The 17,500-nt window shown below is 40.8% G+C and overlaps 1 protein-coding gene across 2 annotated transcripts in view; it reads right to left on the bottom strand.

Moving 5' to 3' along the window:
* The window catches only part of adcy1b (adenylate cyclase 1b), a 27,032-nt gene that overhangs the window by 3,430 nt on the left and 6,102 nt on the right, over positions 1-17,500 (bottom strand). For both annotated transcript variants that reach the window (XM_043229761.1, XM_043229760.1), the window contains exons 4-15: positions 15,676-15,787; positions 8,213-8,340; positions 7,461-7,619; positions 7,060-7,201; positions 6,317-6,472; positions 5,478-5,672; positions 4,710-4,807; positions 3,581-3,665; positions 3,142-3,231; positions 2,517-2,776; positions 1,268-1,394; positions 234-350 (exon numbers count right to left, since the gene is read on the bottom strand). In XM_043229761.1, coding sequence (XP_043085696.1) covers positions 234-350; positions 1,268-1,394; positions 2,517-2,776; positions 3,142-3,231; positions 3,581-3,665; positions 4,710-4,807; positions 5,478-5,672; positions 6,317-6,472; positions 7,060-7,201; positions 7,461-7,619; positions 8,213-8,340; positions 15,676-15,787 — 1,669 coding nt within the window. The remainder of the gene's footprint in view (positions 1-233; positions 351-1,267; positions 1,395-2,516; positions 2,777-3,141; positions 3,232-3,580; positions 3,666-4,709; positions 4,808-5,477; positions 5,673-6,316; positions 6,473-7,059; positions 7,202-7,460; positions 7,620-8,212; positions 8,341-15,675; positions 15,788-17,500) is intronic.

Raw genomic sequence — 17,500 nt, 5'->3', positions numbered from 1 at the left:
CACACACACACACACACACACTCACACACACACACACACACACACACACACACACACACACACACACACACACACACACACACACACACACACACACACACACACACACACACACACACACACACACACACACACACACACACACACACACACACACACACACACACACACACACACACACACACACACACACACACACACACACACACACTCACACACACACTCACACACACCATGTTTCTGGGGTTGGACAGAAGAAAGTGCTGAGCCACGTGAACCGGCAGCAGGTTAAACAGAATCCTCTTGTTGTCCAATTTGACTTTCTCCATGCCGTCTCTCTCCTCCTCCGCCTGAACACAGAGAGACACACACACACACAGAGACACACACACACACAGAGACACACACACACACACACAGAGGCATACACACACACACACACACACACACACACACACACACACACACACACAGAGGCATACACACACACACACACACACACACACACACACACACACAGAGGCATACACACATACACACACACACACACACACAGAGGCACACCGTCACAGTACAGTAGGATACACACAGTTCTACTGAATATTTATTGTTGCAGCAGTCAGATATTTTTATATAAGGAATCAGAATCAGTGTAAAGTGTAACACTGTCAGCATCAGTCCTCCATTCATCTTGTATCTTTCTCTTTCTCTCTCTTTTCTAACTGGAACTTAGGAAAAGTTTTCATCTTGAGACTCAAATGTGTTACTGACTGTGTTATAAATGGCTTTTAATAGAAGTCTCCAGTCATAATTGAGCTGTGCATCACAGAAAACAACAGATATTCACACAGAAAATACACACTGTAATAATATTTAACAGTATAAATAATAACCTTTTAAGACAGTTTTTATTAATATATTTTCTGTTGTCCTTTTAACTTTTAAGTTGTGTGTTATTGTTTTGATTTTAATGTTTTTATTCATTTTTATTTCAGCTTTAGTTCTGGCTATTTTAAATGAATATTTCTGTCATTAATTCCATGGACTTCCATTCGATGATCATCTTGACTGTCACACCACACAGACTTCATTTCCCACAATCCATTGCACAGATCGGTTTCACCTGCAGTCAACTACACTCCAAACGCTGAGTATCATTTACAGAGCCTTCTCCCAGTCTCTAATGGATACTGTTCGCCATGGACTGATCTCTGGATATCTCCTACATGCCTGTGTGTGTGTGACTGCAGGAAGAGCAGCTCTGTACCTGAGTGGCCCAGAGGAAGTCCAGACGCAGCTTGAGCTCCATCTGTCTGGAGTGAAGGGCGAGAGCGGTGAAGAACAGCAGCAGAGAGAGGATGGGCTCCAGACCTCGAGCGCTCAACAACACCGTCCTGAACACACACCAGAACACACACACACACACACCGAGATTCAGCACACGAGAGACACAGAAGACCGAGACCACACTTATTTGCTCCACAATACTGCTTTAAGATTTAAATGAATGCTTTCTATTTGAACGTATATTTAACCAGCTTAATATAAAATGTAGACCTGCATGTATGTGTTTTTACTCTGAACAAGACGCAAGAACTGGTTGGTAGATTAGCATGAAGCGCCTGCATGTCTCAGAGCTTCAGATCATGCATAATACAGCAGATATATTGTATGCATACTACAGTGATTGGGTTATATGAATAAACCTTGGTAAACCAGAAGAGCGAAATTGCTCAGAAAAAAATGTAAAAGATGCCAAAAAGATCAATTACAGTTTAATATATATTCAAATAGAATGTACCTCTCTAAGTGTTTGACTGGAGGTGTGTGTGTGTGTATGTCTGTGTGTGTGTCTGTGTGTGTGTGTGTGTGTGTGTGTGTGTGTGTGTGTGTGTGTGTGTGTGTGTCTGTGTGTGTGTGTGTGTGTGTGTGTGTGTGTGTGTGTGTGTGTGTGTGTGTGTGTGTGTGTGTGTGTGTGTGTGTGTGTGTGTGTGTGTGTGTGTGTCTGTGTGTGTGTGTGTGTGTGTGTGTGTGTGTGTGTGTGTGTGTGTGTGTGTGTGTGTGTGTGTGTGTCTGTGTGTCTCTGTGTGTGTGTGTGTGTGTGTGTGTGTGTGTGTGTGTGTGTGTGTGTGTGTGTGTGTGTGTGTGTGTGTGTGTGTGTGTGTGTGTGTGTGTGTGTGTGTGTGTGTGTGTGTGTGTGTGTGTGTGTGTGTGTGTGTGTGTGTGTGTGTGTGTGTGTGTGTGTGTGTGTGTGTGTGTGTGTGTGTGTGTGTGTGTGTGTGTGTGTGTGTGTGTGTGTGTGTGTGTGTGTGTGTGTGTGTGTGTGTGTGTGTGTGTGTGTGTGTGTGTGTGTGTGTGTGTGTGTGTGTGTGTGTGTGTGTGTGTGTGTGTGTGTGTGTGTGTGTGTGTGTGTGTGTGTGTGTGTGTGTGTGTGTGTGTGTGTGTGTGTGTGTGTGTGTGTGTGTGTGTGTGTGTGTGTGTGTGTGTGTGTGTGTGTGTGTGTGTGTGTGTCTAACCCCGAGGAGCGTCTGAACCCGCTGAGCTCCAGCACACTGATGTAGAGCAGCAGGAGCAGCAGCAGCAGCAGGAGTTTGGAGAGCCAGGACACTCGCAGGAACAGAGCCACGCTCAGCGTTCCCAGCATGCAGCAGAGCAGGGCGTACTGAGCTCCTTCACACGGCAGCTCCGCCATCGTCCGGTTCAGCCCCGCAGACACGTCGATGATCACGATGGAGCGCGTGGAGTTAGACGGCCAGAGCCACGGCATGCAGCCCACCTGACACACACACACACACACACACACACACACACACACACACACACACACACACACACACACACACACACACACACACACACTCACAGACACACACACACACAGACACACACACACACACACACACACACACACACACACACAGACACACACACACACACACACACACACACACACACACACACACACACACACACACACACACACACACACACACACACACACACACACACACACAGAAAGAGTTTCATGCACTGAGAGAGAAAGAAAGCTGCTCTCTTTGTGATATTTGATGTGCTTGTGTTATGACTGAAGCTGATCTCTAATGTGAGACGAGCAGCGGGTTCAGCTCTGAAGTGATTTACCACACAGGCCTGGGCCACGGCGTAGATTAAGAGCACTATGAACACACACAGGACGGTCCGGATCTGTATGGTCAGGCACCCTGGAAAACACTGAGACACACAGAGACTGAGGTCAGTGAAGACAGAGATGAACATGTCAGCTTGTGAAAAAAATAAAAACAACATAAATATGCCAAAACGATTTTATTTTCAACAGTACATGCTAAGAAAATCTTAATATTTGCAAATATTAACACATTTATGACCCGATAACTAACATCCGTGTTGTTAGTCGAAGCTAACACTAAATCTGTGATATATAATTTTAATATCAGCAGAACTTTCCACGCTTGTTATTACAGCACTCTCACACTCATTGGTTCTGTTTAGAAAAACTAGCTCAAATTGTTAAAAAGGAGGTGGAACTGAAGACAGATTACTGTGAAGGAGGTGTTTTTACCTGAACTCTAGTGATGTGAAGGTACATGATACACACCACCAGAAAACAGATGCAGAAGACGAGCAACACCAGCACGACCGTCCCCCTGACATCAACAACACAAACATTTAAATAAAACTAACAGAACTCCAAATCACACGAGCCAATATTTTATGCAAAATAGAACATAGATAACACAAGAAATGTTATTTTTAATAATTAATTTTGAGCCCAGAATGATCTGGTTTCTAATCCGATGTCAGAATAGTTGTGGCAGGGTCATGTTCATCACGGTGTAGCGTCTCCTCTTCTTTTAATACAGTCTGAAGACGTCTGGGCATCGAGGTTATGAGTTTCTGGAGTTGGGTTCCTTCTTGTCTGATATAGGTTTCCAGCTGCTGAAGAGTTGGTGGTTTGAGATATTTTTAATGATGCTCCAGATGTTCTCTACAGGTGAAAGATCTGGACTCTTCTTCTATGAAGTCATGCTGTTGTAATATCTGCAGGATGTGGTTTAGTATTGTCCTTCTGAAACACACCAGACCTTTCCTGAAATAGACGTCATCCGGAGGGGAGCATATGTTCCTCTAAAACCTTTATATACCTTTCAGCATTCATAGTGTCTTCTTCCAGAACATGAAGCTGCTCGTACGGTATACACTTATACACCTCCATACCATCAGAGATACTGCTTCTGAACTCAACTGAAACACACTGAAGATCTCTTCTTTAGCTCAGAGGACAGTCTGTTCATTAGAACAAGAATATCAGGTTTGAACCAAAAAACACTCTTCACTTTGAGTCTTGATGATGTTCACACACGTCTGAGCTTTAGTTGTCTTCTGCAGACGGCTCTGAGGACTGTGTTTCTGGAAGTTCATCTGTTCATGTCTGACAGAATCATGTGATGAGTGTCTGAGACCTGAAGACCACGAGCGTCAAAGATCTTCAGCCTCGTCTCTTACACAGAGATTTCAGCAGTTTCTCTAAATCTGAAGATGATGTTATACGCTATAGATGAAGAGATTTGACGTTGAGGAACGTTGTTAATAAATAATCACACAATCTTTTCACAGATTGGAGAGCCTCTGTCCATCTTTACTCCTGCTTCTCTAAAACATCCCTTTTATTGCTAATAGGCTGTACATACTGTGGTATGATGAGCAGGTAGAGGATGCCGATCAGAGCCGTGAGGACGAGAGACAGAAGCACAGCGCCGGTGAAGTACTCGTCATTCAGCTGATGATACTGAAAACACAGCACACGTCATGACCAAACACCCTCATACACACATATTAGACATGCTGAAACAATATCACACTTCATCAACATCAGGAACCAGCAAAACAGAGTATTTGTGGTGCATATGATCTATGTGATATGACTTGACTACAGATATACAGCATCTGTATTGACTGTAAATTTGTCGAAATTAACAAAATTATTGATTTTGTTTTGTAATGTACAATAAAACTGTATTTAACATATACAAAATATTATATTATTCTATGATTGGAGGTGTGCATTCAGCGTTATTGTACTGATATCTTGAGGACTACCATAGACAGCTGACTCCTAAAGTTTTCATGTATTTAATGTAGAAAGGTTGTTCTTTTCTTGTTCTGACCTTGAATGCTCCCGATGTCGTCATTAAGATTTGACAAGAAACAAGTTCAAATGTCTCAGGAGCATTACACAGAAACTAAGCATGGGAACTAATGACTAACTGAACGAGACGACAAGGCTACTCAACTAAATGTCTGTGACCATAACGGTGACACCAAAATCTACTTTAAAAACGTTTTTTCTGTGACGTTTTTAAGCACTTTTATTTTGAAGAGTGTCCTCCTCTTTGGCTGTGAGTGAAGCACACACACACACTGATTTTGTCCTGAATCCCTGCTTCTGGTCGTCTCACCCTGTTCTCTCGCTCCGAGTCTCTGTAGCGGAGGGTCAGGTAGTGCAGGTCAGCCGTGTCCGACTCCGTCTGCCGGGCCTCGATCAGGCGGCTGATGTAGCGGTTGACCCGTGTCCCCGGGCTGCTCTGGGTCGTGTTCGCCGCCGCCGAGGTCCGGTTCCTGAGCTTCTCCGGCGCCGAGCGCAGCACCCTCCTCTGCCAATCACAGACACCATCACATGACCACACGATGAGGCTGTGAGAGGAACAGCGTGAGCCGGACAGCAGACACGGGGAAACCGCTCTGGATTCATTCAGCTTGGGACCAAAACATCCTACAACGCAAAAACTGGCAGCTGTGGTGGCCAAAATTTTACTGTTAAAAATACGGTAGCGAGATTTTAGGTTTTACGGATTTAACTTAATTGTACATCAACTGATATAAAGTCAATATACCAACCCACTGAAGTACTGAAGTCTGGTTTGTACTTTATCCACCAAAAGCAGGTGCTGATGAGAGTCACGTGATGAAACTAAGCCCTTCACAAGCAGCTTTAAAATCCTTTCATTTAGAAGGTGTTTTATTCACACAAACACTCAACACCAGCGATGTAAGACAGATCAAACTGAAGCAATGCAATAAACATTCATTTAACAACAGCCCTAATGCATATAAAAAGAAAATAAAAGTCATCAGATGTGAAATGTAACACAGGGAATTTAAAAAAGCGTATACTACCTTAAAATACATTTTTCACTGTATAAAGTAGGGAACTTACCGTTAACCAATAAACAGGTTTTTACCGTAGAATTTCTTTTACTGTTAAAAAGTCTGATTATTTCTCAGCGTCTCGTCGTACCTTGTCTCCGTCCTCACAGTTCATGACGTTGGAGAAGGGAATCTCAGCCTTGAACATCTTGCGGCAGTGCATGAGCTGCACCAGAAGATAACACACCGTCTTAAACTTCATCTTTTTGGCAGGTTTGATGTCTGACAGGATCAGACCAGGAAAGATCTGGAGGAACACGCACAAACAATGGCATGTATTCACAATAAAAACACACCGGAAAGCGTCGCGGTCATTTATAAAGTCGTGCTGCATTAAATTTAATCAGCCATCGATAAACTGAACGGGTCAAATGCCAAGAGTCATTAGGGTATTCAGATGTATACTACTGGACATTTCATTTAATTCTTAGAATTTTTGTAATTTATATATAAATGACCATTGTTATTTTTGTATTTTAGTTTGATGCACCCAAGGGAACACTATTTTTAACAGCTACAGTCACACTTTCATGCTCCAGTTCTCACTCTCGACTAGACTTTTGCCTCAATAAAGTCCTAATTTGCTTCTTCTTATTAATAATAAGGTACTTGCCGGCCAGTATGCTAGGAATATTCATCCTAGTCAGTCGTGAGAATTGATCTTTAATTTAAAGTGTTAAAAAATGATAAAAATGTTTTTTTTGAGACTGAAAGATTATTTAAAACTAAGGAAAAGTTGCTTTACAAAAAAATCAATTTCTTGGAGTGTTTCTTTCTCATAAAGACGCTGCTATCAGAAGTTCGTCTTCCTCCCGCTGCGCTCGTCACACACACCTTCCTGCGGTGAGATGGCACTATGAAGAAGGTCTCGATGTCGTGTTTGAGCAGGAAGGAGTGTCTCTCGCGGCCGTTCCCCGGCTCCACCTCGTAATCTCCGTTCAGACACTCCAGCGTGGAGCGAGTGATGTGCACCTTCCTGAAGAACCAGAGGAGAACCGCTCACTCCACATCATCAGTCTAAAAAACACTTTGAACTGCATAAAAACCTACTAAATTAGAAATGTGGGCGCAACTAATCAAACACAGTTCTCTGAATAAAGAATACAAAATATCCCAGCATGCACTGCAGCATGAATGCACTACACAGTTACAGTTAGAGGATTAATGTGTGGTCGTGTAGTTTGTTCACTCGTTATCGTTAGCTGTGTGCTGTGGTCACTGACTGAGCTCCTCACCCGGGCAGACCTCCGGCCTCCATCACGTTGGCGAGCGTCACGTCGTTGGACCACACGTCATACTGCCACTTCCTGAGACCCAACACGCCACAGAGCACCCTCCCCGTGTGCAGACCCACACGCATGTTCAGATCCACCTCGGTGGCTTCGGCCACGGACCTGAAGAACGCAGGCGGACCGTTTACACCACAAGTCAAATATTGTTACTACGTTTTAATAATATCATGTTAATAAAAGCTCAGCATTTATTTGCAACAGAACCCTTTATGTATTTACTGTCACTTTGATCCAGATTTAAACGTTTTCAACATTAATAAGCAGAAATGTTTCTCGAGCAGTAAATCAGTATATTATTCTGGTTTCTGAAGATCATGTGATGATGCTGAAAATACAGCGGCGCTTCACATAGAAAACAGCTACTTATTATTATCATTTATAGTGACTATTTCTAATCAAATAAAGGCAAGCATTGGATTATTTGCGACTTGAGCAGTGTGTTCTGTGAGATGTTGATGTCTACCTGAAACCAGTAGGTGGTGCTCTCATCAAAAAGTGAAGCTACAGACTCTAGCTTTTGGTTGTTTTGCCTGAAAACTACTTCAGTGACAGTAAGATGTTTTCTACTAGCAAAATAAAACAAACTAGATTTGCCTATAGAGAAATATTCTAAAATATTAAAGAATAAAATGTGCTCCTTTGAATCCTAATTGGAACAGAGCTGCTCCGCTCGCTGAGACGAGGAGGAGACTCACGTGATGGTGTCGATCATGTCCAGACCCATCTCCACGCAGCAGTGGGCGTGGTCAGTCTTGGGCTGGGTCAGGCCGGACACACAGTAGTAGCAGTCGCCCAGGATCTTGATCCTCCGGCAGTGATTCTCCTGAACATCAGCACAAAACACTCTGAAAACACTGAAAACACTGTCAAAGCGTGTCTCTGGAGCACAGAAGCAGACAGAAGAGCACACATGTATTTCTATGGGACAGAATTATACGTTTTTCTTTTATACCCGAAATCATTACGTTATTGAGATTTCCTGCCGTAAAAATATCAAAACGTCCTTCTTGATTATTAATACGGTTCACACTTATTAGGTGATCTGAACTACTATGTGCTTGCATCAAAAATAGGTACAGTCTGCTTACTTTTATGATCATATTCAAGGTACTAGATATTCCTGGATCAATATTTCAAACAGTCGAACAGATTTGAGGGAACGTTTTTCAGGAACTATCAGTTTTAGGTTTATGATCAGGTTTAGCTGCAGTCTTGTTAATCAGATATGACTTCCCGCTGGTTTTGTGGTTTAGGGGTAATTTTTGGACAATAATATTGATCCAGGATCATGTCTTAGTAAAGTCCTGGTGACCGGGTAAAGTTAGGGACAGGTTTGGTTTAAGAGGGGGTTAAGGTCTAATTAAAAATTGAATTACAGAAATTAATTACGGAATGTATTTACATTTAGGTATATTTTAAAGTATATTTTAAAAGTACAATGTAAAAGCATGTACACACAGTGAGTGCAATGTACCAAATCTTTCATTTAAATCTAAGTATATATTAGTTAAGTTCACTTAATATAAAGTGAGACTGTAATATACATCGCTAAGAAATTAAATCAAACTTTAAAGAAGATTTTTTCAATGTTTATATATATATATATATATATATATATATATATATATATATATATATATATTTTTTTTTTTTTTTTTTTTTTTTTTTTTGCACCTTCAGATACCAGATTTTCAAGCAGTTGTATTTAGTCCTGTCTTAATGTATTTATTTGTTATTAACTGATGTATAAATCAGTATAAATCACAGTCTCTGGATTTTAGGAAGCCAAATCATTTATATTCAATAATAAATATAGTAATAATTATTAATAAATAATCTTGTTTTGTTGGTATTACTACTATTAACACTAAGAAATACTTTATAATACAACTTCACTTTAAAATAAAATAAATAATAACATTTCATTATTTTAACTTACAGTAGAAAAAATTGTGATGCTTATGTCTTAATTTCTTTGTCTGCAGGAGTTAAGAGTTTTCATTTTGGCAGAAACCTGCAGGAAATGGTTTAAGTTTCCGTGACAACAAGAATACAGACACTTCTCATTATGAATCATCTGCTGAATATTATGTGAATGTGAAAATAAATCTCTGTGAGAGAGAGGAGATGGTGATGTGTGAAAGCAGGTTCATGTCTTCTTCACAGACACGTCTGGAGCTGAAGTGTTACACAACCTACATTACAGCCCATAAACCCAGAGCTTTTCTCTTGATGTTTTCATCGTCATGATACAGATCTGAATTCTCCAGTGATTTCTCTTTATGTCTGAGACTGAGGTGTTGAACACAGACTCTTTGGTGTCACTGGCTGACATTAATAACACTCCACTGTCCACATTCACATTAAAACCAAACCCTTCACCACCTTTACATTCATACAATAAAAAACTGCTTTGATGCAAAGTGACTCACAAAAGAGGAGCAAAGCCGTTCATCAGAGAGTCAACAATAATCATAATACATCGTGTTAGACAGCTAGATTAGAAAGCTCTCTTGAGAAGTGAAGAAATGCAGAGCGGTGGACACTGAAGCGTTTTTACAATTTAAACAATAATCACAACATTACGTTTCAATCAAATGCACATGAAGCACTTCATATGAGTACAATCACCGGTTCTACTTTCACACACACACACACACACACACACACACACACACACACACACACACACAGCAGATGTGTTTCTGTGAAATCAGAGTGTGTTGTTGTTGAGGAGACCATAGAACATCAGAAAAATCACACATCTACAGACCAGGAGACCTGAGAGAATCCTTTCACACCAGACTGGAAGAAAACACCTAAATACCCTAGCAACCACATAGCAACGCCCCCGAATCCAGCTCATAACCGCTGTGACTGATGGGATATCGGCTGTGAAAGACACACACATCTCTGAAGACACAGACCTACACACACACACACACACACACACACACACACACACACACTCACACACACAGACCTACACACACACACACACACATACACACACACGGGACAAATCACACATCTCTGCAAACACTGTGTGTGTGTGTGTGTGTGTGTGTGTGTGTGTGTGTGTGTGTGTGTGTCTGTCTGCGTCTCTGTGTGTGTGTGTGTGTGTGTGTGTGTGTGTGTGTGTGTCTGTCTGTCTGTGTGTGTGTGTGTGTGTGTGTGTTTGTGACACATATGTGTATAATGACAGATATTTCAAGGAGCAGGTGACTTATGAGGACATGACCTCACGCTCCCAGTTTTTTCATACAGAGTGTGTTTTTTGTGGCTTCCTGTCAGGAGTAGGTTAAGGTGCAGGGTTGGTGTAGATGTCTCGTTTATATCACCCTATCTATAGTTTCTTTTTCACATACAGATATTTCTTTCTTTTGGTTAAATTTAAATATAAATTTTACAGTCAACAACTATCTGAAGAAAGTGAATATTTAGTCCTGATTATAGTGCTCCGTCTGTCTGACACATCGGTGCTTCTTCAGATAGATCTGTCAGTTTTAACAAAGACTCAAACGCCTCACTTCCTGTATAAATGTGAGCACTTTGGAAGCGTTGATAGGCCTCTGTCAGATTCAGCAAGAGTTTGAGTAGAATAAAGAAACGCAGCGTATAAAGATGGATCTGTTCATCATGAGCTCCTCTAATCTCACTGAGATACACCTTTACTGAGAAACATCTTGATCTCGTTACAGTACAATTACAGCTGCATAACTAATACAATAAAAAATCTAAATGTTAAATACAGTTGTATTTATTTTGGTGACATTTTTACATAATCACTACAGAAACGATTACTTTAATGTCGTCCTGTTGCAGGTTTCTCAAGAATGATAGGTGATGAGTTCAAGGAGTAAAGAAAGAAATGCATAAATTTACCAAACTAAAATCTGAGACAATATGAGATATATATCATATATCATATATATCATAAAGATCATACAAACCTGTGACATTAAAACACTTTAATATTATTGTGCACAAGTAATATGCCAAGTAAAGTTTTAATTATGCTTTTTATGTCATTAAATCTTGAGTTATCTCTCAGTAAATATGCTGATAGATTCAAATGATAGTATGAAATAAATGTATGAGAATTATGAGACATGTAGTCACAAAGTTCTTTAGAATAAGAGGAACATTTAAAGTGAATTACTGGAAGAAAACTGAATCTGGAGTGCTGCTCTTTCACAGTCAGGTCTGAGTCGTCTCAGAGTGTGTGTGTGTGTGTGTGTGTGTGTGTGTGTGTGTGTGTGTGTGTGTGTGTGTGGTGTGTGTGTGTGTGTGTGTGTGTGTGTGTGTGTGTGTGTGTGTGTGTGTGTGTGTGTGTGTGTGTGTGTCTGTGTGTGTGTGTGTGTGTGTGTGTGTGTGTGTGTGTGTGTGTGTGTGTGTGTGTGTGTGTGTGTGTGTGTGTGTGTGTGTGTGTGTGTGTGTGTGTGTGTGTGTGTGTGTGTGTGTGTGTGTGTGTGTGTGTGTGTGTGTGTGTGTGTGTGTGTGTGTGTGTGTGTGTGTGTGTGTGTGTGTCTGTGTGTGTGTGTGTGTGTGTGTGTGTGTGTGTGTGTGTGTGTGTGTGTGTGTGTGTGTGTGTGTGTGTGTGTGTGTGTGTGTGTGTGTGTGTGTGTGTGTGTGTGTGTGTGTGTGTGTGTGTGTGTGTGTGTGTGTGTGTGTGTGTGTGTGTGTGTGTGTGTGTGTGTGTGTGTGTGTGTGTGTGTGTGTGTGTGTGTGTGTGTGTGTGTGTGTGTGTGTGTGTGTGTGTGTGTGTGTGTGTGTGTGTGTGTGTGTGTGTGTGTGTGTGTGTGTGTGTGTGTGTGTGTGAGTGCGCAGTGCGTGTGTGTGTGTGTGTGTGTGTGTGTGTGTGTGTGTGTGTGTGTGTGTGTGTGTGTGTGTGTGTGTGTGTGTGTGTCTGTGTGTGTGTGTGTGTGTGTGTGAGTGTGTGTGAGTGTGTCTGTTTGTGTGTGTGTGTCTGTGAGTGTGTGTGTGTGTGTGTGTGTGTGTGTGTGTGTGTGTGTGTGTGTGTGTGTGTGTGTGTGTGTGTGTGTGTGTGTGTGTGTGTGTGTGTGTGTGTGTGTGTGTGTGTGTGTGTGTCTGCCATGGAAACAGGATCATAAAAAGCAGATTAAAGATTAAAGTACATTAGCATCATCACAAACACTGCATACATTTGCATCATTAAACCAAGAGCCCTTCAGGAGCCACAACGTCTGTTCTTCACTCTTCAGGAACGAGAGATTATTAAATCTCACACGGACAAATCTGTGCCAATTTAGCCTCTTAATTTAAATCTAAATGAGGAGAAATGAGGGCAAAATAAAGCAGTAAGCCATCTGAGACTGTGAATATGAACAGAGCTGCTCAGAATATACTATAACCCTGAATCCAGGAGACCCAGACAAATATCCAAGCTTTCACAGAGGAAGTACTAAATCAGTTCATGGCGTATAAATTGGTCAAACTGTGTGTGTTTACTCGCTCACTGATAAACAGACTGAACGTGTCTTATTTCTGCTTGCAGACGTTGCCTCCAGCAATCCTTTGAACCTTTGCATTAAAGTCATGACTAATAAATATTCTGTGTTGGTGCAAAACAAATGTTTCAATCTGAACTACTAAAATGAAGCAACAGTAACGAGGTAAACAATGGTTACTCTGATGACGCATACGAGCTACGAGCTACATGAACCCAGGGGTCAGTCGAGCTCAGGTTCAGACCACACCATCAAACCACGGGAAAAACTGTGTGATAATACGCCATGACTGCAGGATGCACCGTGACTGACATGACTGCAAACATTGATATGGCAAAAATATGACTCTACTTCAGAACGATTACATCTTTTCACACTTAATAGATCTGAGCAGAACTTCAGGACAATATGAAGATTATGTGGAGTGTGCTCAGGAGCGGGCGTTCTCTGTGCTGTCCCACCTCCAAAATATCAGCTATACAGAAAAATATTATTGATATATATATATATATATATATATATATATATATATATATATATATATATATATATATATATATATATATACACACACATATATCTTCAGACTGAACACAAAATGCCCAAGTATCAGGACTATTTCCGCTAAACGAATCATTTACATCTTCAGAAAGAGTTTCTTCACAGCTCTCGTGTTCTTACTAAACCGGTCTGACGAAACACATCCTAATCCTCATCCATAACTGATCCAGGGTCAGCTGCTTTCCCACAATGCCGAGTCAGTGAGTCTGCACGTCATACCATATAAACACTTAATTGGATGATCCTGAACCTCCTGAAGTGGTTTTGCCCAATGAAGAGAATTCCACTCCACAATCCTCTTACATGTCTTATTACTGGCGTCTTTCCCAGCACTGAGTTAACCTGACGACTTGAGAACAACAATACATAACCCTGCCGTGATACAATAACCCGTAACCGTCTTCAGCCAGATCTCTCTTTTCTTTTGTAGGTCATTCAGGAGAAGAGGAAAGAAGCAGCTGACACAGGCAGATCCTTCCAGGGTTTGAGGAGGCAGAGGATAAAGACCGGGGGGCCACAGGGTTCAGCGCTCGGTCCTCTACAATTGTTCATAGACACAACCAGACGATACACAGCTCCACCTCATAATACCTGACCACCATCGTCTCATCTCTGCGTGACCTTCAGGCATCTAGGACGAAGTGAATGAGCTCACCTCATATAACCAGGCCATGATGACGCTTACTACAACATGAACTCTTTCTGTTCCTGCAAAGCCCCGCCAGATCTGCTGAGACCATCACAACAGAAGACTTCTTCCACAACCAGCAGGAACACAGGCACTGCTCATGTCTCATATCTCCAGAGCAACCTGTCATGTCCTTCCTGTTCTTTTCACTTCTGCTCTAGCTCTGCTTTGTCTTTAACTACAATAATAGGGTGCTGTTAATATTGCCGAAATCTCTAGGATACATTACGTCTCTTTGTCCTCTTTCATGAGCTTCTTTTTTTATTTTCAAGTTCAAAATAGCAAAATAGTTCAAGCTGCACATAAATACTTCACGTCTAAAGGGACGCGCTTCATATAATGAAATATGTACAAAAGTAATGCACGACTGTTTAAACCTAGTACACATAAGAGTGAAAGTGATTATTTGGACAAGAACGTGTGAGACAGAAGGAGTAGAGGAAGCAATCTCACGGCACAGATCGACAATCACACTGAAACACTGAGCGCAGGACTGCTGAAAGACCAGAAACATGTCCGAGTAATCCGTGGATTAAAGGATTTCATGGGCACATGTGAATGTAAGCTATTCTAATGTCTAGATTACATCGAGATACAGCTACATGTTTACTTGAACAGACACTCGTCTTTACATTAAAACACCTTCACCTTCACCCTGAAGAGGATTTAACCGTCAACACCAATCATGATCATTGGAAAAATAAAATAAACACATACTGAAATAAAATGAGCTACATTTTCAGGGTAATACTTATTGTTTGCAATTTAAGTACTATAAAACAAAACAAAACAAAACAAAACCAAAAACTGAAATTAACACACAAAAAGTATCATATAAATATATATATATATATATATATATTACCAAAATAGTACATCAATAACACTCACAGTTCTTTTATGAATAACATTTTAAATGTTCTTCTGGATAATTATATAACTATATATTATTAATAACTATAAGTCTCAATTTTTAATAGATAACTTTATTAAAGACTGCATTATCATCAGTTAGATATTAGAGATTGTAACACTTTATTTTATTTAGACGTTCTACTAACTCCATCTACTACTAATAAAGTAACTTTGTAACTAGATGTCAACTAATTCCCAATAATTCTATATAACTATATGTTTACTAACTCTAAGAGTAAAGTGTTAGCGTGAGTTAGAAGATAAATTAAAATAAATAAAAAAAAAAGATATTAAGCAGACAGTCTGCTAGTACTCTAATGACTGCTAGTTGACTTGTAGTTACAAAGTTATTTACCGCTAGTAAAAAAATGGACTATGACAATAAAGTTATCACACAGCTATATTTATTCACACACGATGCAGAGAAAGCCAGAAAAGCCTCTTAAAATGAAGACATATTCCTAAAATCTGGGAGAAATATCAATAGTCACCGTAGCAACAGGCGTGAACCAATCAGACTCACCGTGGCGAGTTCGTCAAACTTGCCGAAGAGTTCGTTGAGGAGTTTAACGAGTTCCTGAGCCGTGCACTGAGACGCCAGACACGTGAAGCCCACGATATCAGCAAACAGAATACTGAGAGAAACACAGCACACCTTCAGTATATTAATACATCATGTTCAACTACATTAAACTGAGATATACTGCCTTGAAAATATATCTTGAATCATTTTATACTTTTTTTACTATTCCTAAATATATCATTTAAATCAAACATTTTATTACCAACAAAAACAAAAGTCCATATTCAGATGCGGTCAGTTCAGTGTTGATATGAGAAGATGATTAAAAAATCATACATTAGGCTCTTACACAACTAATTCCAGTTTTAGGTATTTTTTGGGTATTCCGGGGTTTTTTTCATAAAATTTCAAAAAATAAGCTGATATAAACTGATGAAGACAAGTATTAAGTAATTTTTACATATTCACAGACAAACGTAAGCCTGAACTGTTTAACTGAAAGAAACTTTCAGCTATCAATATCTATATAAGTGCCTTTGTTTTGTCTCAAGATACACACCATCGGTCGCTTTTATAATAAATAAATAAATAAATAAATAAACAAACAAAAAAAACATAAATGTCCTCATTAAACTGTGGTCTCATCATGGTGTTAGAAGAAAGCCACACATGAAGCAGGTGTGATGAGTGTTTGTCATGATCTCACACACACACACACACACACACACAGACACACACACACACAGACACACACACACACACACACACACACACACACACACACACACACACACACACACACACACACACACACACACACACAGACACACACTCCTTGCTCTCAGTCTGTGTGTTTCACAGCTCAGATGTAGCTGGACGTCAGTGTCCGTGAGTGTGTGTGTGTGTGTGTGTGTGTGTGTGTGTGTGTGGGCGCGTGTGAACACTGAGACGCTGTCATAGCGCAGATGTCAATATAACCACGCTGCCATACACGGAGTTTGCTGTGAATGTTAGAAGCGGCTCCATCTGTGACGGACATCATGCCGAGGACGAGCAGAATCCTTCAGTCAATCAAGATCTGACAGATCATGTGATCTCTGAGGTGTCTGAGTGTAGGTAACTTGTTGCTATGTGGTTGCTAGGGTGTTATGACTGCAGCTGATCGGTTAGTGTAAATGTTCAATATCGTCTAAGAGGTGTGTTATCAGTCTGATCAAATATAGTCTAAATGAGTGCAGTGCAGAAATACTTTATACTGTACATGACTCTGTCAAAGATGCTGAGAAATATTAGTTTTTGAGTGAAACCGGTGTGCTCTGATCACAGAACCTGATGGAGAGCACTCATCTTATATTTCAGCAGAAGAGTCTCAGATCTGCTCCTGAAATATCTCTCAGCGTTACGCAACACTCTTTAGTGTCCATAGCAGTAAATCCCTACTGAGGTTTAATCTGAGGAACGCTGAAGGCCAACAGCGTCTCAGTGACATCTCAGCACACACACACACACACACACACACACACACACATGCTCACACTCACTCACTCACTCACTCACACACACACTCTTTCACACACACACTTACTCTCTTACACACACTCTCACTCACTCACACACACATTCACGCACTCACTCACACACTCTCACACACTCTCACACACACTCTCACACTCACTCACTCACACACACTCACACAGACACACACACTCTCACTCTCAATCACTTTCATACATACACACTTACTCTCTCACACACTCACACACTCACTCACTCTCATACATACACACACTTATTCTCTCACTCACTCACTCACACACATACCCAC

This window comes from Puntigrus tetrazona, unplaced genomic scaffold (assembly GCF_018831695.1).
Source record: "Puntigrus tetrazona isolate hp1 unplaced genomic scaffold, ASM1883169v1 S000000079, whole genome shotgun sequence".
Classification (NCBI taxonomy): domain Eukaryota; kingdom Metazoa; phylum Chordata; class Actinopteri; order Cypriniformes; family Cyprinidae; genus Puntigrus; species Puntigrus tetrazona.
Note: the sequence above shows the minus strand (reverse complement) of the source record. Positions and strands in the feature narration are given on the sequence as shown.